Source organism: Pholis gunnellus, assembly GCF_910591455.1.
Source record: "Pholis gunnellus genome assembly, chromosome: 8".
Classification (NCBI taxonomy): Eukaryota; Metazoa; Chordata; class Actinopteri; order Perciformes; family Pholidae; genus Pholis; species Pholis gunnellus.
Window position 1 is genome coordinate 27,130,314 of NC_136534.1, and position 24,918 is coordinate 27,155,231.

The window sequence follows — 24,918 nt, forward strand, 5'->3', positions numbered from 1 at the left end:
AAAGACAACCCTGTTGCCGCCCCTAAGCTCTGGAACAACCTTCCCCTTCATGTTAGGTTGTCATCCTCCTTACCAATGTTTAAAAGTTGTTTAAAACACTATTTCTCTTCCCTGGCCGATCACCTTTCATCTTAATGTGGCACTTTTGTGTCAGTTAGTCTTGATTTTAATGCTACTTACTGCTATTAATCCAGGCTTTGTTTGTACGACTGTGTATCTGTTGTATGTGCAGCACTTTGGGCAACTTTTGTTGTATTTTAAAATGTGCTATATAAATCAACTTTGATTGATTATTAACTCCTTCTGTACTACTAGTGTACATAACAGTCCTGTCTCTCTTCTGTGCAGTGAGAGGAGAGTATTGATCGGAGGACGGTCACAGTCACATAAAGTTGAATGATTGTGAGATAAAGTGTTTTTCAGAAGACGTCTTGTGGTCTCGAGTTATTGGGGAAGTGACCAGCGACAGCAGAAGTGTCGTCAAACAGATATCTGATGAAAGATAATGTTGAAAGTAGAGTTCTCGGAAAAAGAGAAAAGAAAAGAGGAAGTCACCAAAGACGTTCTTGAATGAGGTCACAGTGTGGGCGTCGGTCGGTTCACACTCGGCTCCTCTTCTGTCGGGAGAAGAAGTGAAAACGCCCAGAGAAAACTAAGGATGGCGGTTTGGGACAAAAAGGTTCTGTGTGGCTTCATCTTCCTCCTGACAGGTGAGACTGACGTCCGTCTCTCGGTTCTCTTTTCATTTCTCTCACTTTCTCCGTGTGAAAACTGTGAAAACAACAACAATGTAGAACGTACATGTACACAAACATGTACACAAATACTCTGTTCTCTTATATGTTGTCTTCCTTTGCTGTAAAACTGGATCAACTGTGTTCAATCATCACATCAATAATAATATATATATTTAAAAAAATAGAAATAGTGTCCTTTTATGTTTTATATTATAAGTACAAGGTAATACTTGTGTACTTTTTGAATACAGGGCTTCATATTCATGTATTTACTGCAGTAAAGGATGTGAGTACTTCTTCTGTCTCTAATCTGTCTAATCTCTCTGCTTCACATTCTTACTTTCCTTCATGTCTATTTATGAATCACAGTATTACATGTATGTATATATATATATATGTATGTATATATATACATACATAGTGAGCCGACCAGGTGTGAACACACACTGTTTATGAAGAAGACTCAGGAGCTGCTCCTCGTGTCTGCAGCACTTTAATATTTAAAACCTTTTTATTGCACTTTAAGTTTCACAGCAAACACGAAAATAGTTTACAATAACTTACAATAGTTTACAATAACTTACAATAGTTTACAATAGTTTACAATAACTTACAATAGTTTACAATAGTTTACAATAACTTACAATAGTTTACAATAGTTTACAATAACTTACAATAGTTTACAATAGTTTACAATAGTTTACAATAACTTACAATAGTTTACAATAGTTTACAATAACTTACAATAGTTTACAATAGTTTACAATAGCTTACAATAGCTTACAATAGTTTACAATAGCTTACAATAGTTTACAATAGCTTACAATAGCTTACAATAGTTTACAATAGCTTACAATAGCTTACAATAGTTTACAATAGCTTACAATAGCTTACAATAGTTTACAATAGCTTACAATAGCTTACAATAGTTTACAATAGTTTACAATAGTTTACAACAGCTTACAATAGCTTACAATAGTTTACAATAGCTTACAATAGCTTACAAGAGCTTACAATAGCTTACAATAGTTTACAATAGTTTACAATAGTTTACAACAGCTTACAATAGCTTACAATAGTTTACAATAGCTTACAATAGCTTACAATAGTTTACAATAGCTTACAATAGTTTACAATAGCTTACAATAGTTTACAATAGCTTACAATAGCTTACAATAGCTTACAATAGCTTACAATAGTTTACAATAGTTTACAATAGTTTACAACAGCTTACAATAGCTTACAATAGTTTACAATAGCTTACAATAGCTTACAATAGTTTACAATAGTTTACAATAGTTTACAACAGCTTACAATAGCTTACAATAGTTTACAATAGCTTACAATAGCTTACAATAGCTTACAATAGCTTACAATAGTTTACAATAGTTTACAACAGCTTACAATAGCTTACAATAGTTTACAATAACTTACAATAGTTTACAATAGTTTACAATAACTTACAATAGTTTACAATAGTTTACAATAGTTTACAATAACTTACAATAGTTTACAATAGTTTACAATAGCTTACAATAGCTTACAATAGTTTACAATAGCTTACAATAGTTTACAATAGTTTACAATAGTTTACAATAGTTTACAACAGCTTACAATAGCTTACAATAGTTTACAATAGCTTACAATAGCTTACAATAGTTTACAACAGCTTACAATAGCTTACAATAGTTTACAATAGCTTACAATAGCTTACAATAGTTTACAATAGTTTACAATAGTTTATAATAGCTTACAATAGTTTACAATAGTTTACAATAACTTACAATAGTTTACAATAGCTTACAATAGCTTACAATAGTTTACAATAGCTTACAATAGTTTACAATAGTTTACAATAGTTTACAATAGTTTATAATAGCTTACAGAGGGCGGAGGTCTGCACATCATATCTGATGAGCCATCTGCAGGAAAGGCGTTTGACAGCGACGTAATAGGATGTGACACACACTTTAGTTGACAAACTATTAAAACATTTTGTATTTTTGGCGGCGTGTCCAGCGATGTTATCAGGGAGCCGTAACAGAGAGGCTGAAGAGAAATAAACATGAAATCAGAGAATATTTATTCATTTATTCATCAAATATTAGATTTTGTCATTGAAGCTGTTTAGACAAAAACGACTAAATAGATTAAATGAAGTTACTTCGTCTTGTGAGGAAAGAGCCTGAAGACGTTCAAATCAGGGAGTACAAAGTACACAATAAATACACACAATTAATTATACATCATAGCTTCCCCTACAGGTCCCTCATGGTAGCAAATGTCAAGTGTACTCCTGCACCTCATTGAGCTCTCACAAACAGGACGGAGAAATATTCCTCATTCCTATAACCTGCATCACTTCCTATCACAGACGCGCTGCAGCACGCTGTGTATATGTATATATGTATATATATATATACTCATATACATATATCCATATCATGTCAAACCCCTCTGGTGCTACCAGAACTATTTATTCACAGTCCCTCTGCACCTCCTGCTCCTGACTGTTAGCCTGTTAGTTTTAGCCTTTCAAACATCAGATCCCTGAATAATAAGTCGTCTTTAGCTCAGGATTTTATTACTTTTAATAAATTAGACTTATGAAGCATCGCGTTGGTTCATGCAGGACACGCCCCCCTGCTGTAACCAGCTGACAGCCAGCCAATAGAATCATATACAATCGGCCACACACCAACACGGTTGCTGTTACGTACATCTTCCCGGTTTACGTCTGTTTTACTTCATTTGAACATCTTGGTTTTACAGTAAACTCCAGTGATCATTTAAATAACCTACAGGCTGTAGATTCAGAGACACTGAATTCTGTCATTTCATGTCATTTTCTGAAAACATTGTGTGTCTGCAGGTGCTGTGAGTCAACGTGTGAACTATTCAGATCCAGTTTGTGGTGTTAAAGGATCCACAGTCACCCTCCTCTGCACCTTCACACCAGGGACGACTGTCACTGATGGAGGAGAGGTTTCATATGAGATCACCAGAGTCCTTTGGTGCCAGAACCAAGGAATCTGTCAGACTACCAATCCGACTGTGTACGACAACAAACAACAAAACAACCCCGACAACCCTCGTTATCGTTACCTGGGAGACACGAAGGGAAACTGTTCTTTACAGATCTCAGCTTTAGAGGAGGAAGACGATGCAACTCTTTACTTCAGAATGGAAGGGGATACCCTGTCATCCTTTTACGCTGGCCGAGCAGGAGTGAGAGTCACAGTCGTTGGTAAGATCATCGTGTTGTTATGCCAACACACTTATTGAATCTTCAGTTGTTGAGAGGATGAAAGCTGCACAGAGCTTTTGTGTCTGGGGAGGATCAGATATCTGATCTCAGAGAAGCAACATGCTCATACATCCATGAGGCATTCAAGCTGGACTGAGATCTGACCGGAGACTCCTTCTAGTCAGATGTTGCATTTAATTTCTCCTGAAGCACTCAGCGGAGTCTTGAACCTGATCCGTGAGATCATCATTCATAAATGACTGTGTTTAATAAAGCTACATTCCTGTGCAAAGCTCTTGTTATCTTCTCCAGAGGAGCAATAGAAAGCATCCTGACTGGAAACATTACAAACATGAGGTGTTCAGGGTCCAGGACATTAGAGCTCTACAGTGGTGGTTAGAACCATCAGAACCTCGTTGGTAGCGTCTACTGAGCCTCAGTGATGTTGATCTATTCATTTATTGAATCTGTAAGTTAAGGAAAAGTAACATTTAAAATATATATTTCAGATGTGACTCAAATGAAGATCCTGAGCTCCAGAGACGGAGAGTTTAAGAGAGGTGAAGCCGTCACACTGACCTGCACTACAAAGTGCACCTTTCACCAACTGCAGGTCACCTGGTTCAGAGATGGCCACGCCCTCACAGACACTGGCCCCTCCCTCCACCTTGGCCCTCTGACTGCTGAGGATTCTGGGAACTACACCTGTAATTTGAAGAACAACGTCAGCACACTCTCCCATCCGTTCAGTCTGAATGTGGAGGCTGGAGAGGAAGAACCGAGTACTCCAACAGGTAGAGAACAGAGTACCTGAACAGAGTACCTGAACAGGTAGAGAACAGAGTACCTGAACAGAGTACCTGAACAGGTAGAGTACAGAGTACCTGAACAGGTAGAGAACAGAGTACCTGAACAGAGTACCTGAACAGGTAGAGAACAGAGTACCTGAACAGAGTACCTGAACAGGTAGAGTACAGAGTACCTGAACAGGTAGAGAACAGAGTACCTGAACAGGTAGAGAACAGGTAGTGAACAGAGTACCTGAACAGGTAGGGAACAGCTGACAGAGAAAGGTAGCAGAGTGATGGTGTGATGTTAAATGTTCCCAGAGTCATGACTGTAAGGATGTAGCACTAACCTCCCGTCTGATAACGGACTGGTGTGTTTTCAGTTGCGGTGATAGTCGGTGTGGTGGTCGGTGTCCTGCTGGCTCTCTGCAGTCTCATTCTGGTCCTCTGCATCATCAGAAGGTACTTCTGTCTGTACAACCTGTCCCTTTAATCTGCCTGTATTAATATCTACACTTCTTATAATTAATATCTCTGTTTATAGTAGTTAAAGGTTTTTATCTTGTTCATCTCTGATGTCCTTGTTTGTTTCTAGGTTCATAAGTTACTTCGTTGTTTCTGTTCAAATATAATTAAATATAATATAAAGCTGATTCTGCTGCTGATTTCACTGGAATAAGTACTTTTACCCAAGTACTGCAACTCAAGTACATGTTAGAAGTACTTGAATGTTTCTTTTTATTCTATGTCATACTTCTACACCAACACACGTGTTATACTTTTTACTGCACTTAAGTCATGTGACAGCTGCAGCAGTTACTCTTAAACAATTGATTTATGGCCATTTAGACACATTTAATATTTATAATATGAGTAAATATAAATATATATATATTAGTGCTGAGCAAAGATAACAAAATGTAATTGTGATTAATCTCATTGTGATGTTAAAGTTCATAATGAATCTAAAGTAGTGTGTTGAGCTCTTCTATGTTAAAGTGCTGCTCTATGGACTAAAGGTCAAAGGTCAACAACATTTGGTGTAAACACGTTAAACTCATCAGGTTCTTGTTAACAGCAGGATTCTCTTCACAGCAACGTGTAGCATGAGGAAGCTAAGCTAACAAAGAGTTAAGAGCAGTTTGTTCTCTCGAGCTTATATCTTCATTTAAAAACACGACAATATGTATTTTGATATCGTCACGATCCTGTAACAAGACAATCGCGTGTGTGTGTACACGCGTGTACTGCGTGTGTTAAAGTGCGATAATATAATTGTGGACGTATATATAAATATATATATATATATATATATATATATATATATATATATATATATATATTTATATATATATATAAATATATATATATATATATTATCGTAAGCTTTTGACGCTCATATAGATGCTGGACTTCCTGATGTTTTCATAAATTTGTATTTTTAGGAAGCGAGCGGCAGATAAGAATCAGTCAGCTGTGAGAGGAGAGGCGGGACCAAAGGTGAGTCACATTGTACATTAATATACAGGGTTGGGGTTATATATTATATATATATAATATATATACTCTATATATATATATATATATTCTATATACTGTATATATATATAAAATATATATATATATATATATATATATATATACTGTATATATACAGTATATATATATATATATATACTGTATATATATATAAAATATATATACAAGAAAAGAGGTATGTTTGAGCTATAATGTGTTTAATGATGTTTTTTGTATTTTGACTCGTATTGATTGTGTTATTGTGTGATTATTGTGTCATAAGATATTTGCAGGTTAGACTCTATGAATCACTGATGTTCCTGTTTGTCTTCATCTCAGCCTGATGATGACGTCTCCAGTAACGTCCAGCGGGGCGGAGACACCGAGGCCGAGGACGACGTCAGCTACGCCCCCATCCAGTTCAAAGCCAGGAGCCAGGCCAGGTACTGGGGGGGGGGGGGGGGATGATCTAACAACACAGAAAAGTCTTTGTTGTGCCTCCTTGCATGCAAATTGAATCGCGTGGAATGACAAAGCTGGAGGTGACGCAGAGTTTCATAGTTTTTGGGGAGAGCAGAGCTGCAGCACAGGAAGTCCTGCAGTCTGTGGCTCTCGTCCAATGAGATCTCAGTGTTGAGTTTGGATGGAAAGTCACACTGAGGGTCGACTCAGCGTCTGCTGGAGCTTTGTGTGATCTTCAACTCAAGTCTGCAGAACCAACAGGCCCAACAGTCACATCTCGAGTACACGATGTCCTCGGGGAGTATAAGGCTACGTCCACACTGCTACGTCCACACTACTCCGTCCACACTACTCCGTCCACACTACTCCGTCCACACTACTACGTCCACACTACTACGTCCACACTGCTCCGTCCACACTACTCCGTCCACACTGCTCCGTCCACACGGCGTTTCAGCATCGTTTTCTAAATGATCTCCGTCCAGACTAACACGCCTGGAAACGAACATCACGTGTCTCTTCAGGTACACTGGGCATGCGGTGGGTGTCGGTGTAAACAGGAAGTAGATTGGTTGCTTCGTTAAATAGTAGTAATAAAGTATTCTTTAATAATGAAAGGTCGTGTTTGATACTTAAGATCTTCCTCTATGAACTCAAACAGACACATTTCGTGGAAAGTTGTATTTTTCAGACTTAGTTACAGCGCTGCAGGTCTCTCTCTCTCTCACATCAAATGTACTTTAGAATCAACACGTACACATGAAGTTCACTAGATTATGATCCATAAATGTGATCAACACACGTCTCTCACTCGTTTCCTCAGTTTCATTGTTGTTCTCACTCGTAGCTCTGCTGGAGTCTTCTCTGTCCTGCTGGAGAGCATTTCATGTTTTGTTCCTTTACATTTTATCTGCAGACTTCACAATAGTTGTGCAGAACAAAATAAGCATGAATCAGAACAGGAAAGTCCTCCGTTGTGTGTCCATCAGCCTCCCTAAAGCCGCTAACCGTGACTTCAGAGTCCGCTCCGTAGGTCTGATAACGCCGCTGGACACGCCGCTCACTGATCGCTCCATTAACAGCTGCTTCCTCCGTAATGAAGCAGACTTTCACTGGACAACAGCTGCTAGTAAAGACATCGAGGTCAGCAGCAGCTGTACTCAGGCGTCCATGTTGAATTAACCTGGTAGCCGATCGGTAACCAATGTTGTTGTTTGTGAGCTTCCGGGTACGGGTCACGTGGTAGACGTGAGACCAATCAGGGAAGGACACGTCACGACTGCTCAGAACCGATCTAGTAGTGAACGGGTGTGGGCGTCATCGTTTCTAAACGTATGCGTCTACGACCGTCCACGCGAAGACGCAACTCCGGAGTTTTCAAACGTATCCTCGGGAGCGTTTTATAACTCCTCCGTTTTCGCTGCTGGAAAACGCCGGCGTAGTGACGCTCAGTGTGAACGTAGCAAAACATGAAACGGAGTAGTGTGGACGTGGCCTAAGACTGATTGAACATGTTTGTTTGTTTGTTTGTTTGTTTGTAGACCGGTGGAAGAGGCGGATGACGCCATCATCTACAGCTCGGTGGTTGGTCGAGGTTGAGGTCACGTGACCTTCGGTCCCACAGGACGGGTTCTCCTTCAGGGTTATGGAGGTTCTGTTCCTACGTTCAACTCTTGATTCTGTATTGATAGTATAAACATGTTATTACAACGTTACACACACAGCCGTCTGTCTTCCTCTTTGCTCCTCTGAATACTGCTGCTACTGCTTGTAATACTACTACCTCTGTAAATACTGCAAACGTATAAATTGTAAATTTCTGCAGCTGTACTTTGAAGCTAATGTTGACGTCACACAGCTTCTCCCCACAGACCTAAATTGAGAACGAGACGTCTGTAACTCGGAGGATATTTTAGTTTGAGGTGAATCAATTTTGAAGTTTTATCAGCTGATGACAGAAGTTATTTAACTTCCTCCGTTCATGTGAATGAGAGCGAGGATTGACCGAGAGTTGGGGAGGGGCGGGGCTAAAGGAGGCACGCATCGTCGCGTGCTTGGCTGACATCTCAAAGTGGATGATGACACACAACCTCAAGCTCAACCTGGACAAAACCGAGCTACTGTTCCTCCTGGTGAAGGGCTGCCCGCACCGAGACCCGTCCATCACCGTGGACGAGACCGTGGTGACGCCAACTCTGACTGCGAGGAACCTGGGTGTGACCCTGGACGACCAACTGTCGTTCTCAGCAAACATCTCATCGGTTACACGCTCCTGTAGATTCCTGCTCTACAACATCAGGAGGATTCTCCTCTTCCTCACTGAGGAGACGGAGCAGGTCCTCATCCAGGCTCTGGTCATCTCCCTCCTGGTCTACTGCAGCTCTCTACTTGCCGGAGCCCCGGCGTCGGCCATCAGACCTCTGGAGCTCGTCCAGAAAGCTGCAGCTCGTCTGGTGTTCAATCGCCCCAAGTTCTCCCACAACCTCCCTTCTCCGTTCTCTACACTGGCTCCCTGTAAGAGCTCTCATCCAGGTTCAGATTCTGGTGCTAGTCTACAGGTTCAGACTCTGGTGCTAGTCTACAGGTTCAGACTCTGGTGCTAGTCTACAGGTTCAGACTCTGGTGCTAGCCTACAGGTTCAGACTCTGGTGCTAGTCTACAGGTTCAGACTCTGGTGCTAGCCTACAGGTTCAGACTCTGGTGCTAGCCTACAGGGCAGTGAAAGGAACAGCTCCTTCCTGTCTCCAGACCATGGTCTAGCCCTACACCCCCCCCGACCACTCCGCTCTGCTGCCTCGGGGCGATCGGTTCCCCGTCGCTCAGAGGTCCCTGCGGCCGATGGACCCGGTCTCTGTTCTCTGTCCTGGCCCCACGATGGTGGAATGAACTCCCCACTGACGTCAGGACAGCAGAGTCGCTGCCCATCTTCCATCAGGCTGAAGACTCACCTCTTCATGAAGCTCTACCCTGAGCCTTCCTCTCAGCACTGGTTGTGTTCATGCTAGTGTGTTTCTGTACGTCTGCTCTGGTTTATGCTCTGAGATGTTTAAAGGAGATGAACTCATGACTTCTGGTGACGAGTAGTTCTCTTGAATACTATGTTGAACACACTTATTGTAAGTTGCTTTGGATAAAAGCGTCTGCTGAATGACTGTAATGTGATGTAGTGAGCATGCTCAGTGGGCCCCAGTGATGATGGAGATTTGGGTATTTTTATACACGGAAGTCAAATTTCTTTTGCTTCATGAACGGGGTTTTCTTTCTACATCGATGATCCAGCACGTTGAGCAGAAACCAGACCGGCAACCTCCGGTTCTTTAAAGTGACTCCAAAGCTTCATGTGTTAAAGCTGCATTCTCTCTAGTGACCACCAGGGGGCGACTCCTCTGGTTGTATAGAAGTCTATGAGAAAATGACTCTACTTCTCTCTTGATTTATTACCTCAGTAAACATTGTAAACATGAGTTTATGGTCTCAATCTCTAGTTTCAAGTCTTCTTCAATACAGCATGATGTTCATTTAGTAAATGATGGTCCATTTAGAGTCAAACAGACCATAAAGCAGGGGATGCTTTAGGGCGGTGTCGATGTGTAATTGTGGTGGGAAACAGAAATAATAAAGTTTATTTCTGCTGTTTCTAACTCTTTGTCGGTTTTCTACACATTTTACTGAAGACTTGTTATAATTCCAACATGTATCGTTAAAAAACACAATTGTTAAAATGAATCTCTGATTGGTCGATTCTTACAGCAATGCTCTCTGGGACATGTAGTCATGTAAAGTTGTTGAGTGATTATGAATTTATTGATTGATTTATTATTTTTTATTATTTTAGCATTCATATTTTTTTGTATTGTATTGAACTATATGTCAGTAACTTTGTCTTAAATATGAATAAAGAATAATTTGGTAAAATATGAAATAAAGTCTGTGAGAGTTCCTGTTTTCATTTTAGAGACGACAACAGAAAACCAGGAAGACAGTTTGAGGTTGAAAACAGATTTAAAGTTCTGTTAAAACACATTTAAATCTATTTAAATCTATTTAAATCTATTTAAATCTGTTTCTTTACTTCTGCTCCGGACTCTTTAGCGTCTGTCACTAAAAACTAGTTGAGTAACTGAGTTATGAAAGAGAGAAAACAGGAAGTCAGAGTTCTACTGATGTTTACTGCTGATACTTCAACATGAAGCTGATAATACTTGTGTACTTATAACTTATACCATCAGTAAACTGATAGTTTTACTAAATTTATATTTTTTACTAAAGTAGTATTCTGGATGCAGTACTTGTGCTATTATACTGAGACTTTTAATTTGGTAAACGATGCTCTGTATTTTATTATGGTGGTCAACGCGTCAAGCTTCACTTCCGGTGTCAGAGGTCACGGTCCCGGCTTGAAGATGGCGGCGCCCGACGAGTTGTTTTGCTGGGAAGGAGACTGGGGTCTACCGTCCGTCAGCACCGACTGTCTGGTGGTTCTGGTGAGTGTCCGTTAGAACCGGACCGAACCGGTTCACCGGCGGTCTGTCGGCCTCGTTCACACCGAGAAACACCGGTTAAATCACACGGTAACGTCAGCTAGCGTTAGCATGCTAACGACAGACTGATGGTTATCCGACAGAAAACGTTTTAACGGTTAAACTGAGTGATTTTGAAACGTAAAGAAACGTTCGAATTGACGTGATGACGTCACAGGCAACGTGTTCACCGTAAATAGAGCTGCAACAATTAATCGATTAATTAATGATCAGTTCGGCTTACTACGTATGTAGGCAGTACATGTATAGTATCTGTAGTACAAGTACACAAGTATTATCAGCTTCATGTTGAAGTATCAGCAGTAAAAGTACACAAGTATTATCAGCTTCATGTTAAAGTATCAGCAGAAATCCAGTTGGTACAGAGCAGCGGCGGCCATGTTTGTAGTTCACTAAGAGGACTGAGGAGTCTCCTCCTCCAGTGTGTCTTCACAGGCTACATAACAAGTCTCTTCATTGCATCCTCGTTTCCCTCACTTGGGTCCTTTCCTTGCGTCCTAGTCCCTCCCACTAGGGATGCATGGAGGAAACCAATGCGAGGAGAGAGGAAACGAGGAAACATGTTTAAGAGACATGAGACGTCCTTTCCTCTGAAGCGTCACGTGAAGACGTCTGTTTCTGACGACGAGGATCACGTGACTGAATGAAATGATGATGAATGATGTAAAGATCTCTCACTTTCATCCTTTCATCATGAAGTTATTGAGGAAACATCATGAAAACACTAATCATTAATAAATGAAGAAAGTTGTTTGTGGTTCTTTTGTTGTTCAGACTACAATGAACATCTATTTAAACCAGAAAACAGATCAAATATAAACTCGAGTTTAATCTGATCTTCACTGTTTACATGTTGATCAACATCATCAGCCGATCGGCTGCAGCGTCCAATCAGATAACAGATGATCCCTGAGGGGGCGTGTCGACCGTTAAAACACTTCCTGGAAGGCTGCTCTCGTGCGTCCTCACTCATGGCTCCTCAGAGATCTCTCCTCTCTCCTCTCTCCTCAGAGCTAAATGAGAGCTTTGGGACGGCCGTCAGTATGGAGGAGCGAGGAGATGACTATTAAGGGACTTGAGATGTACCCAGAGACTCTCACTTTAACTCTTTTAATCAGATCACATGTGAAGTGAAATCCTTCAGACGACCACCAGGAGGCACCAACGCAGTTTAAACTGATCTCTCTCTCTCTCTGTCTCTCTCTCTCTCTCTCTCTCTCTGTGTCTCTCTCTCTCTCTCTCTCTGTGTCTCTCTCTCTCTCTCTCTCTCTCTGTCTCTCTCTCTCTCTCTCTCTCTCTCTCTCTCTCTCTCTCTCTCTGTGTCTCTCTCTCTCTCTCTCTCTCTCTCTCTCTCTCTCTCTCTCTCTCTCTCTCTCTCTCTCTCTCTCTCTCTCTCTCTCTGTGTCTCTCTCTCTCTCTCTCTCTCTCTCTCTGTGTCTCTCTCTCTCTCTCTCTCTCTCTCTCTCTCTCTCTCTCTCTCTCTGTGTCTCTCTCTCTCTCTCTCTCTCTCTCTCTCTCTCTCTCTCTCTCTCCCCCTCTCCCTCCCTGCGTCTCTCTGATTAAATACTATCTATATTTCATAAATCCTGATCCGTCCTCATGAAGTGGTTTTACTCCTGGTTGTAGTCTAGACCTCCCAGAATCCTTTGCTGCAGCAGGCGGTCTGATGTGGTCTTGAGGGTCTGGTGATCCATGAGATCTGAGCACAGAGCAGCAGTGCACTCTGGGTAATGTCGGGGGTGGACCCATGAGGGGTCCAGGACCCGGATCAGATTCTGGATCTCTGAGGCTGAAATATCAATTTGGGAAACGAACCTTATAACTGTGTGTGTGTGTGTGTGTGTGTGTGTGTGTGTGTGTGTGTGTGTGTGTGTGTGTGTGTGTGTGTGTGTGTGTGTGTGTGTGTGTGTGTGTGTGTGTGTGTGTGTGTGTGTGTGTGTGTTCTTCCTCATTTCTTCTGGTTTAAATGTTTTATTTGCAGAGAAGTGTCATTGAGACGTTTACTGTAAAACTGTGTTTCCTCTCACTTCACACAGTATTAGTACACATAGTACACATAGTACACACTTATACTACTTTTAGGAAACGTCTTAAACTTCAGATCTTCTTGAAGAAGTTATTTTATTTTAAGATGCTTTAGGGGTCATGAGTCCTGTTGTTGTTTATTTGTTTTTGTCTTTGTGCTGTTGTTTTTGTCTTTGTGCTGTTGTTGTTGTTTATTTGTTTTTATCTTTGTGTTGTTGTTGTTTTTGTTTGTATCTTTGCGTTGTTTATTTGTTTTTGTCTTGGTGTTGTTGTTTATTAGTTTTTGTCTTTGTGCTGTTGTTTTTGTCTTTGTGCTGTTGTTGTTGTTTATTTGTTTTTATCTTTGTGTTGTTGTTTTTGTTTATTAGTTTTTGTCTTGGTGTTGTTGTTTTTATTAGTTTTTGTCTTGGTGTTGTTGTTTTTGTCTTGGTGCTGTTGTTGTTGTTGTTGTTTATCTGTTGTTGTTGTTGTGTCTCTGCAGGCCTACGCTCAGTTTGCAGGAGCTCCTCTGAAGCTCAGGAAGATGTCTAACCCCTGGAGGAGTCCTAGTGGTGAGACGCTTCTACAGACTCATGAAACTCCCCAACAACAAACTGTTGTTGTTGTTCATGTTGTTTGTTTCTTCTTTCTCAGGATTACTTCCTACTCTGACGACCAATCAGAAAGAGAGTTTGACCAGACCCTCTGACATCATCATCCACCTCAGAAAACAGGTAACCTCCTCCTACCCAGCATGCATCATGGCTGATTTACTCTCCACTCCGTCAAAGTGTTTTTTTAAATAGATGCAATACAAAGAGGCACAAGTTGAATTAGATACATGTAGTGCAGTAAGAAGAGAAATACTTAAGTACAAATAAGTCAACTTGTACTAAGTACAGTACTTTATCAACTGTATTTAGTAAATTAAACATAATCTTTAGTCCTCACCAGAAGATAACCTGGTTCTGAAACGTGAAGTCACAGCTTCACGTGTTGAAGCTGCATTCTCTCTAGTGTCCACCAGGGGGCGACTCCTCTGGTTGTATAGAAGTCTATGAGAAAATGACTCTACTTCTCTCTTGATTTATTACCTCAGTAAACATTGTAAACATGAGTTTATGGTCTCAATCTCTAGTAGACCGGTTTTATATATATATATATATATGTATATTTATTATTTTATATATATATATTTTACCCCCTTTGTAAAGTGTCTGAGTTTATTCAATAAAATGTATTATTACTATTATATTTATTTATCAGCTTCATATATTAGTGTTTTCATGTTTTCCTCTCAGAAATCTGTTCTGCGTTAGTAGAAGAAGAAACTCTGTGACTAACAGCAGCTGGAACACATTACCCAGCATGCTCGCTGCCTCGCGCTGCGGTAGGTCAGTCAGAAACCACGACGAGAGCAGAGCTGCTGCTGAAGAAGCTGCTGCTCCGCCTCAGGCAGCTCTCACTGCAACTTTCAAATTAATTCAGTGGAAACCTTAAAATCAGACCAGACTTTCCTCCTGAGGACGGATCCTCATGACTCTGGTGTGATTATCTCTTGTGTTCTCCAGCAGCGGTTATAATTTACTGCGTTAATACAGAAGCTCGATCAGATGAGAACAGAAGCTTCATGAAGGGTTTTACATGTGGTTTACGGTCACTGATGCATTCACATGCACACTGACCTTTCACTGCTATTCTCAATATGACAGTGTTGTGATACAGTCGTGTACGAAGAGATGAGATACCAAAACATACGATACAAAAAAAGATCCAAAACGATGCGATAAGATACAAAACTAAAAGATACAATAAGACACGAAAAAATATATAAGATGTGATGCGAAAAGATAAGATATGAAACAATACGATAAAATACGAAAATTCTAATTAATTTGATCAAAGATTAAACAAAATAATAAGCAAAAACAATGGAATATTAATATAAACACATACAAACATTAAGTTATAAGTATATATTGTTGAAGTAGAAGTAAATATCTTTTACTCGGATGTAGATTTTTAAGACCTCTGAAGTTTCTGAAGCATCTAAAAACCAACTGTCTGTCTTTGTCAAATTATGTAAATAGTGTTTTTATCAGTGTCACTTAAAAAAAGTAAAGCTCTGATTGCTCGCCGAGCTAGAAAGATTCAGAGCTGCACCACCAAGAGACGTAGACACTTATGAAGCCTCCGTGAAGGAGGCCCAGGCCAGAACTCTGGATGAAGTTGAAGCGGGTCCTTTAGAGGAAACCTTAGACCTCCATCAGTGTCTCCACCTGGTTTCCTTCTGCAGGTTTAAAGCTTTCTGTATTTTTTTCCAGAAATACAACGCGGACTACGACCTCTCAGCCAAAGAGGGAGCCGACAGCCTGGCCTTCATCTCTCTGCTGGAGGAGAAACTCAAACCGGCTCTGGTGAGAAACAGTTAAAATAAATCACCATCGTCATGGACAGAAGCTCTGCTGCTGCTGGTGTTGAGGAAACGATAAGATATGAAGTGATGCAATATGAAGAGATACGATGCGATGCGATAAGATGCGACAAGCTACGAAGCAACAAGATACGATGCGATAAGATGCGATGAGATATGAAACGACGAGATACGAAGCGACGAGATACGATACGAAGCGATAAGATACGAAACGATACGAAGCAATAAGATACGAAACGACAAGGTACGAAGCGACTAGATACGATGCGACAAGATACGAAGCGTCAAGATACGAAGCGAAGGATACGAAGCGACAAGATACGAAGCGAAGGATACGAAGCAACGAGATACGAAGCAACAAGATACGAAGCGACAAGATACGAAACGATACGAAGCGATAACATACGATACGAAGCGATAAGATACGGAACGACAATATACGAAACGACAAGATACAAAGCGACAAGATACAAAGCGACACGGTACGAAGCGACGAGATACGATACGAAGCGATAAGATACGATACGAAGCGATAAGATACGAAGCGAAGGATACGAAGCAACGAGATACGAAGTGAAGGATACGAAACGATACGAAGCGATAAGATACGGAACGACAAGATACGAAACGAAAAGATACGGAACGACAAGATACGAAGCAACACGGTACGAAGCGACTAGATACAAAGCGACAAGATACGAAGCAACAAGATCCGAAACGACAAGATACGAAGCGAAGGATACGAAGCGACAAGATACGAAGCAATACGAAACGACAATATACGAAGCAATACGAAACGACAAGATACGAAGCGATACGACGAGATACAAAGCGATGCAAAGCAATAAGATACGATACGAAGCGATAAGATACTAAACGACAAGATACAAAGCGACTAGATACGAAGCAACAAGATACGAAGCAACAAGATCCGAAACGACAAGATACGAAGCGAAGGATACGAAGCGACAAGATACTAAACGACAAGATACAAAGCGACTAGATACAAAGCGACAAGATACGAAGCAACAAGATCCGAAACGACAAGATACGAAGCGAAGGATACGAAGCGACAAGATACGAAGCAATACGAAACGACAATATACGAAGCAATACGAAACGACAAGATACGACGAGATACAAAGCGATGCAAAGCAATAAGATACGATACGAAGCGATAAGATACTAAACGACAAGATACAAAGCGACTAGATACGAAGCAACAAGATCCGAAACGACAAGATCCGAAGCGAAGGATACGAAGCGACAAGATACGAAGTGATACGAAACGACGAGATACGAAGCTACGAGATACGAAACAATGAGATACGAAGCGACAAGATACAATAAGATACAATAAGATAAGGAGGCGAATATAAACTCAAACCGGCTCTGGTGAGAAACCCTAAAATAAATCATGAGCATCATCAGACAGAAGCTCTTCTTCTTCTGCTGCCGGTGTTGAAGGTTCTGTCTGTTCTAGATCTACACCTTCTGGGTTGAGCCCAAGAACTACGTGGACGTGACTCGCCGCTGGTACGCCGACCACATGCCGTTCCCTCTGAACTTCTTCCTGCCCGGACGGATGCAGCGCGGTCAGCTGGAGAAGCTGCGTCTGCTGCGAGGAGACGAGAGCCTAGAGTCCGGAGAGGAGCTAGAGAAGGAGGTGAGGAAAGGAAACATGTCTCCGTCTGACTCTAGGAACATTTTTTTCCAGAACTCGTTTCCATGTGTTCAGGCTGCTCCTTCAAGTGGTTTGGAACAAATTTAACAGGGAAAATGTCTCGGGTGGAAAAAGCTGCAGTGATGGAACGACGTGTGGAAACAGGTCACAGGTCGGGAGAAAGTGGTTTAACGAACAATTTGTTCCTGTCGACGTTAAAACCTCCTCAGCTTTCTGTGCCGACTTGTTTCAGTAAGACTCATAAAAACAAACCAGCTGCTCCTCGAGCTCCCTCTCTCCTCGTTCTGTCCTCTTCATCTTCGTCTTCACTTCACTTCTGGTCCTTTCAGACTCTTATGACCAGCAGCCCGTCACCACTTTAAAGGTCTTTACACATTATTATTTATTAATAATCACACTTTTTATGGGTTTTGTTTTTTCTGTGGGTATTTTTTCCATCAGAGTAGTTTGACGGCTCAGAGCCACCGTACATTAAACCGTAAAGAACACAGAGATCTAGAGTTTAAAGATCTCAGAACAGCTTTGAATCAAGATGTTCAAAAAACAAAGGATGTAGTGAAGATGACTTGGCAGTGATTGAGCTTTAGGCAGCTAAACGTTAGCTTCATGCTAATGTCATTCATTCATCAGCTTCAACTGGGACCAGCGCTGTTTATTTCACCTACTAATCAACTCAGTTTTGTAGACTCAGTATTTTAAGGGTTCTGTAACAAGTTTTATTGGAGGATAAATTCAAGAAAACACAATCGAACAATACAGACTCTGTGCGAAGACCTTCAGGACAAGCTAACGTTACCTAGCTAACGAGCTAACTTAAGTTACTAACTTCAAAGTAACGACAATCATCATTTCCTGTTCTATCAGTCCAATGACACAGAGAACCATGTCCGATCTGTTTCTGTGTTTGGAAGCGTACACACATATATATATATATATATATATATATATATATATATATATATATATATATATATATATATATATATATATATATATATAACACAACTGTTGCTGTGTTTTCCAGTTGTACCGCGATGCCACCGAGTGTCTGAACCTTCTCTCCCAGCGACTCGGCTCACACAAGTTCTTCTTCGGGGACTCGTAAGTCATCCGTGTATATTTATAGCATCAGGCTTATCTCACAGGCCTTCTCATGTATATTACTGGACTCTATGTGAAGCTTCAATATGTTGGAATATCTCTGTAAACGTGCTGAGTCATGCTGTGACTCCGCAGGCCTTCGTCTCTGGACGCCTTCGTCTTCGGTCACCTGGCTCCCGTCCTGAAGTCCAAGCTGCCCAACGGGAAGTTGCAGCAGCATCTCAAGTCTCTGGACAACCTGAGCAACTTCTGCAGCAACATCCTGCTGCTCTACTTCCCCCGGGACGGCCGAGGTGTGACATCACCGGAATGACATCGCACAAAAACAGACGACCTCGTTGTTTCTTGTGACTCGTGTTTTCTTGCTGACGTGGATCTTTCCTCCGTGTTTGTTTGTGTTTTTTTCCTCAGAGAGCTGCGGTCAGAAGACGTCGTCTCCGGCGCCGCCGTCGCAGCCCGACGGGGGCGACTTCGACCACGTCCCCAACAAACGCAGGAAGCAGGTGCTGTCGGCCATTGTGGCTCTGGGCGCCATGCTGAGCTACGCCCTGCTGACCGGCATGGTGTCCATCCAGCAGGAGGCGCTGGAGGAGCCGCCGGACCAGGAGACCATCGTTGGATCCCACGGCGAGGACGAGGACGGCTGAGGAGACGCAGCAAGGCATCATGGGACTTTATTTGGACGGAAGTAGAGATGTTATAGCGAAACAATAATTAGTTGTGTCACTCTGAAGAGGTTTTACTGTCACCAAAGAAGAGTCGGTATTATTAAAATATGATAATCTTCACCAACACGTCCGGAGCTCTGCGGTGGACAGGAAGTGGACGACGTTGGTTTGTGTACAGAAATACATTAAAAGTTCTTTATGAGTTAGATTTATGTTGAACTTGTTCATTTTCTTGAAAGAACAGGAATTCTCTTTGTGCATAAAATCTAGTGTGTGTGTGTGTGTGTGTGTGTGTGTGTGTGTGTGTGTGTGTGTGTGTGTGTGTGTGTGTGTGTGTGTGTGTGTGTGTGTGTGTGTGTACACTATGTATCTATGTTTGGGAGCTAAAATGACTGTAGGACCTTCAGGAACTGTTTTTTTATCTTGTGTAATGTGTTTTAATGAAAGACACCCGGTGCAGTAGAGTCTCAGTAAATCACAGTAGAGTCTCATGTTGCTCAAGGGCCCTCGTGGTGGTAAAGGGGGGAGGGGAGGGACCTGATCTCTGCTGCTGGTCTTGAACCTCAGGTCTTTACAACATGAACTGGATCCACAGCAGAGGAAGAGAGCGATGACATCATCCAGATGTTTCAGCTCAACCCCCCCCTGACCCGGGTCTGGACCCAGAGGACGTTACAGCTGCACATGACATCATCACTCAGGAATCTAACGGGCTGATCTGGAACCAGTTTGTACGCACCACGAGGTTCAGCTGTTAGAAGGCCGGTTTCCACGGCAACTATCCAGAGTCAAGAAACAAACGGTGCGAGGAGGAAGGAGACGTGTCTCCTCAGATCCTCGTCTCCTTTGTTCATGACTACAGAAAGTGTTCATGTTATTACACATTAATAGAGGACATGTGATGTAATCTATGAAGTGAGGAATGTGTGTTTCTTCCTCCAGATGTTGGCGCTAAAACTACAAACTTTACCTTTTGACCCGTGACTCTAAAAAACTACATTCTCCAGGATCCTGTGGTTCGACCGCGTCGTTCTTTTAAATCGGTGTTTTCACGGCACAGTAGAGTCTCAGTAGAGTCCCAGTAAACCACAGGAGAGTCACTCTTACCTCTCGCGCTTTATGCTAATTACCTCCAGTCACTCTGCGCGCACGAGCCTCTTCGGAGGAGACTTGAGCGCGCGCCAGCGGCAGTTTCCAGCTGCGCTCGTGAACCCGGTCGTTCGGTTCTCTCTCGGCTCCGGGTCTCCTCGGTCCTCCTCCGGTCTGAAGCGCTCCGGTTCTGCTCGGTCCGTTACTTTTCTCCGTCACAAGTTTCTACTTAAAGTTCGTTCTCCCGGTCCCGCTGGTTTCAGACGTCATGGGTCGCTGGACTGTCCCGGTCCTGCTGTCAATCATCTGTGTCGGACTCACGAAGGGAGCACCGGACGGACCGGAGGTTCAAGGTAACGACATCGAACTAACCGGAGAGCTTCATCAGCTACAACTATAATACCAGAAATCAATTAAACTCTCCGCTCATCTAAATATTCAGTTTGGCTGTTAAGAGTTAAAACTCCTGAAGAACTCCGGTAACGTCACACCTCGACATTATGAATCATTATCGATCCGGTTCAATGGATCAGGTGTAATGGATCAGGTTCAATGGATCAGGTTTAATGGATCAGGTGTAATGGATCAGGTCCAATGGATCAGGTTTAATGGATCAGGTGTAATGGATCAGGTCCAATGGATCAGGTTTAATGGATCAGGTGTAATGGATCAGGTTCAATGGATCAGGTTTAATGGATCAGGTGTAATGGATCAGGTCCAATGGATCAGGTTTAATGGATCAGGTGTAATGGATCAGGTCCAATGGATCAGGTTTAATGGATCAGGTCCAATGGATCAGGTTTAATGGATCAGGTGTAATGGATCAGGTGTAATGGATCAGGTCCAATGGATCAGGTTTAATGGATCAGGTGTAATGGATCAGGTTCAATGGATCAGGTGTAATGGATCAGGTCCAATGGATCAGGTTTAATGGATCAGGTGTAATGGATCAGGTTCAATGGATCAGGTGTAATGGATCAGGTTCAATGGATCAGGTTTAATGGATCAGGTTTAATGGATCAGGTTCAATGGATCAGGTTTAATGGATCAGGTTTAATGGATCAGGTTTAATGGATCAGGTTTAATGGATCAGGTTTAATGGATCAGGTTTAATGGATCAGGTTCAATGGATCAGGTTTAATGGATCAGGTTCAATGGATCAGGTTCAATGGATCAGGTGTAATGGATCTGGTCCAATGGATCAGGTTTAATGGATCAGGTCCAATGGATCAGGTTTAATGGTGCTGCGGTGCATTCAGGTGCTCTGGTGCATTCAGAAGCTGCGGTGCATTCAGGGTGCCGTCAGTCATTATTATTATAGGATGTTTGTTTTGATGAGACAGAGTCGTCATGGTAACCATGAGAATGTCAGCAGCTGGTCGGAGGACAGGAAGTGACTTCTTGTTTTTCTTCCTCTGTGGTGTTTCTGTTGGCTCCTGAGAGAATAAAAGCCTGTAAGTTTATTCTGTGGTTGATGAGGTCTGATGAGGTCTAATGGTCTGATGTGGTCTGATGTGGTCTGATGAGGTCTGATGTGGTCTGATGAGGTCTGATGTGGGTCTGATGTGGTCTGATGAGGTCTGATGGGTCTGATGTGGTCCGATGTGGGTCTGATGTGGTCTGATGAGGTCTGATGTGGTCTGATGAGGTCTGATGGGTCTGATGTGGTCCGATGTGGGTCTGATGTGGTCTGATGAGGTCTGATGTGGTCTGATGAGGTCTGATGTGGTCTGATGAGGTCTGATGAGGTCTGATGTGGTCTGATGAGGTCTGACGTGGTCTGATGAGGTCTGATGTGGTCTGATGAGGTCTGATGAGGTCTGATGTGGTCCGATGTGGTCCGATGTGGTCCGATGTGGGTCTGAAGAGGTCTGACGTGGTCTGACGTGGTCTGATGAGGTCTGATGTGGTCTGATGAGGTCTGATGTGGTCTGATGTGGTCTGATGAGGTCTGACGTGGTCTGATGAGGTCTGATGTGGTCCGATGTGGTCCGATGTGGTCCGATGTGGGTCTGAAGAGGTCTGACGTGGTCTGACGTGGTCTGACGAGGTCTGACGAGGTCTGACGAGGTCTGATGAGGTCTGATGTGGTCCGATGTGGTCCGATGTGGTCCGATGTGGGTCTGATGTGGTCTGATGAGGTCCGATGAGGTCTGATGTGGTCTGATGAGGTCTGATGTGGTCTGATGAGGTCTGATGAGGTCTGATGTGGTCTGATGAGGTCTGATGAGGTCTGATGTGGTCCGATGTGGGTCTGATGTGGTCTGATGAGGTCTGATGTGGTCTGATGAGGTCTGATGTGGTCTGATGAGGTCTGATGAGGTCTGATGTGGTCTGATGAGGTCTGACGTGGTCTGATGAGGTCTGATGTGGTCTGATGAGGTCTGATGTGGTCTGATGAGGTCTGATGTGGTCTAACGTGGTCTGATGTGGTCTGATGAGGTCTGACGTGGTCTGATGTGGGTCCGATGTGGGTCTGATGAGGTCTGATGTGGTCTGATGAGGTCTGACGTGGTCTGATGTGGGTCCGATGTGGTCTGATGAGGTCTGATGTGGTCTGATGAGGTCTGATGTGGTCTAACGTGGTCTGATGTGGTCTGATGTGGTCTGACGTGGTCTGATGTGGATCCTCTTGCTCCTCAGTGATCGACGTGTTGAGTCTCCAGGACTCCAAACAGAGCGCGGCGGCAGTGGAGAAGCTAACGTCCGGTCTGAGCGCGCTCAGTGACGTCTACGTGGTGTCAACGTTTCGGCTGCCGGCCAAAGTGGGCGGAGTCCTGCTGGGCGTCTACAGCAAACAGGACAACAGGAAGTACCTGGAGGTGTCCGTCATGGGGAAGATCAATAAAGGTTTGACTCTCACAACTTTATTTACAACGTTTACAAAGACACACAACAACCTTTTATTCAACCCCCCCCCTCGCTGATGTCCTCCTCTGTCTGCTGCACCAGGACCAGGACCAGGCGGTTCCCCTGGTCCTGTGTAGAGGGTTGGGGGGTTGGGGGGGGGTGGTGGGTGAGATCAGGATTACTCTGCAGCAGCCAGACCTGCTCAGATACATGAGTCTGTATTTCTGCAGCTTTAACCATTATGATACATTTCCACAAGACTTTCCTCATCGTCTCCCCGTCTCCTTCCTTTCCTCGCTTCCTTCCTCCTTCTTAAGACCCCTCCCAGTTATGATGAGCGCAGACAGACCATAATGACCTGCTCTCCATGTGCGTTGTCTGTGATGTTTCCATGGAAATATTGAAACCACAGACTCGTATTCTGTCTGGAAACTTTGAGACGTTTGAGTTTTAAATAAAGTTTTGTGGGTTTGAATGTGAAGATTTATTATTTCATTCAGTCTGAAGAGAAACTTTCATCACATCCACCGCTGAGCAGTGATGGTCAAGCTCCTCCTCTCCTCATCTATTTCTCCTCCTCCTCCTCTCCTCTCCTCCTCCTTCTCTCCTCCTCCTCCTCCTCCTCCTATTTCTCCTCTCCTCCTCCTCCTCCTCCTCCTCCGCCTCTATTTCTCCTCCTCCTTCTCTCCTCTCCTCTCCTCCTATCTCTCTCCTCTCCTCCTCCTTCTCTCCTCCTCCTCCTCCTCCTCCTCCTCTCCTCATCTATTTCTCCTCCTCTCCTCTCCTCTCCTCCTCCTCCTTTCCTCCTCCTCCTCTATTTCTCCTCCTCCTTCTCTCCTCTCCTCTCCTCCTATCTCTCTCCTCTCCTCCTCCTCCTCTCCTCTCCTCTCCTCTCCTCTCCTCCTCTCCTCCTCCTCTCCTCTCCTCCTCCTCCTCCTCTCCTCTCCTCTCCTCCTCCTCCTTCTCCTCTCCTCCTCTCCTCCTCCTCTCCTCTCCTCCTTCTCTCCTCCTCCTCCCCCTCACCTCCTCCTCTCCTCCTCCTCCTCCTCCTCCTCCTCCTCCTCCTCCTCCTCAGTGGTGGTGCGGTACCTGCGCTCTGACATGAAGCTGCACACGGTGAACCTGCAGAGCTCTCACCTGTCCGACGGTAGAACCACGTCCATCATCTTGAGAGTGGGAGGTCTTCGTCGTGACAACGTCAACATGGAGCTCTACGTCAACTGCCGATTGGCCGACTCCAGCCAGGGCCTGCCGTCATTGGTCGCCCTGCCCGGAGAGGCGGAGCTTGTGGAGATCAGACACGGACAGAAGGCCTACGGACGAATGCAGGTCTGTGTGTGATCACGTGATGGTCCTCATGTGACCCATCGGGTCCTCTTGATCTCTTATTGTGTGTGTGTCCTTCAGGGTGCAGTGGAGTCCCTCAGACTGGCTCTAGGGGGCACTGTGGCTAAAGCGGGGGCTCTGACCGACTGTCCCTTCCAAGGAGACACTTCAGGCTACAACTCAGGTCCTTAACTCCTTAACTCCTCACTCCTTCAGCACCAGAACACAGAGAGGGGGTCTGATGTGGTCTGATGTGGGTCTGATGTGGGTCTGATGTGGGTCTGATGTGGTCTGATGTGGGTCTGATGTGGGTCTGATGTGGTCTGATGTGGTCTGATGTGGGTCTGATGTGGTCTGATGTGGTCTGATCCTGTGTCTCTGGTCTTTCAGTGGGTGGAGACATGAACTCCATCCTCGGTGAGTTTACTGAACTTCATGTTTCATAATCAATAATCAGCTGATCAGATTC

At 43.3% G+C, this 24,918-nt stretch overlaps 3 protein-coding genes across 3 annotated transcripts in view; all 3 read left to right on the forward strand.

Moving 5' to 3' along the window:
- Positions 1 to 90: 90 nt before the first annotated feature.
- LOC306699629 (uncharacterized protein) lies at positions 91 to 8,410 on the forward strand. The gene is made up of 7 exons (XM_079164315.1): positions 91 to 710; positions 3,610 to 3,984; positions 4,494 to 4,778; positions 5,156 to 5,234; positions 6,218 to 6,272; positions 6,630 to 6,733; positions 8,294 to 8,410. Exons 1-7 carry the CDS (start codon positions 659 to 661, stop codon positions 8,349 to 8,351), a joined length of 1,008 nt encoding a protein of 335 aa, XP_079020441.1. The 5' UTR covers positions 91 to 658; the 3' UTR covers positions 8,352 to 8,410.
- Positions 8,411 to 11,136: 2,726 nt separating this feature from the next.
- Positions 11,137 to 19,403, forward strand: LOC306699881 (metaxin-1-like). Its single transcript, XM_079164664.1, has 8 exons — positions 11,137 to 11,236; positions 13,800 to 13,869; positions 13,952 to 14,031; positions 15,622 to 15,714; positions 17,215 to 17,397; positions 18,440 to 18,516; positions 18,652 to 18,809; positions 18,928 to 19,403. The coding sequence occupies exons 1-8, from the start codon at positions 11,156 to 11,158 to the stop codon at positions 19,161 to 19,163; spliced, it is 978 nt and encodes a 325-aa protein (XP_079020790.1). The 5' UTR covers positions 11,137 to 11,155; the 3' UTR covers positions 19,164 to 19,403.
- A 1,027-nt stretch (positions 19,404 to 20,430) lies between these two features.
- The window catches only part of thbs3a (thrombospondin 3a), a 13,171-nt gene continuing 8,683 nt past the window's right edge, over positions 20,431 to 24,918 (forward strand). Inside the window, exons 1-5 of the mRNA XM_079164663.1 lie at positions 20,431 to 20,626; positions 22,917 to 23,123; positions 24,199 to 24,452; positions 24,531 to 24,633; positions 24,840 to 24,866. Coding sequence (XP_079020789.1) covers positions 20,542 to 20,626; positions 22,917 to 23,123; positions 24,199 to 24,452; positions 24,531 to 24,633; positions 24,840 to 24,866 — 676 coding nt within the window. The 5' untranslated portion in view covers positions 20,431 to 20,541. The remainder of the gene's footprint in view (positions 20,627 to 22,916; positions 23,124 to 24,198; positions 24,453 to 24,530; positions 24,634 to 24,839; positions 24,867 to 24,918) is intronic.

Excerpts from the sequence above, each read along its gene's own strand:
- LOC306699629 (XM_079164315.1), top strand. The coding sequence starts at position 659 with ATGGCGGTTTGGGACAAAAAGGTTCTGTGTGGCTTCATCTTCCTCCTG. Across the intron at positions 3,985-4,493 it reads AGTGAGAGTCACAGTCGTTG|ATGTGACTCAAATGAAGATC; the intron begins GTAAGATCATCG and ends TATATATTTCAG. Across the intron at positions 6,734-8,293 it reads AAAGCCAGGAGCCAGGCCAG|ACCGGTGGAAGAGGCGGATG; the intron begins GTACTGGGGGGG and ends GTTTGTTTGTAG.
- LOC306699881 (XM_079164664.1), top strand. The coding sequence starts at position 11,156 with ATGGCGGCGCCCGACGAGTTGTTTTGCTGGGAAGGAGACTGGGGTCTA. Across the intron at positions 14,032-15,621 it reads TCATCCACCTCAGAAAACAG|AAATACAACGCGGACTACGA; the intron begins GTAACCTCCTCC and ends ATTTTTTTCCAG. Across the intron at positions 18,517-18,651 it reads AAGTTCTTCTTCGGGGACTC|GCCTTCGTCTCTGGACGCCT; the intron begins GTAAGTCATCCG and ends GTGACTCCGCAG.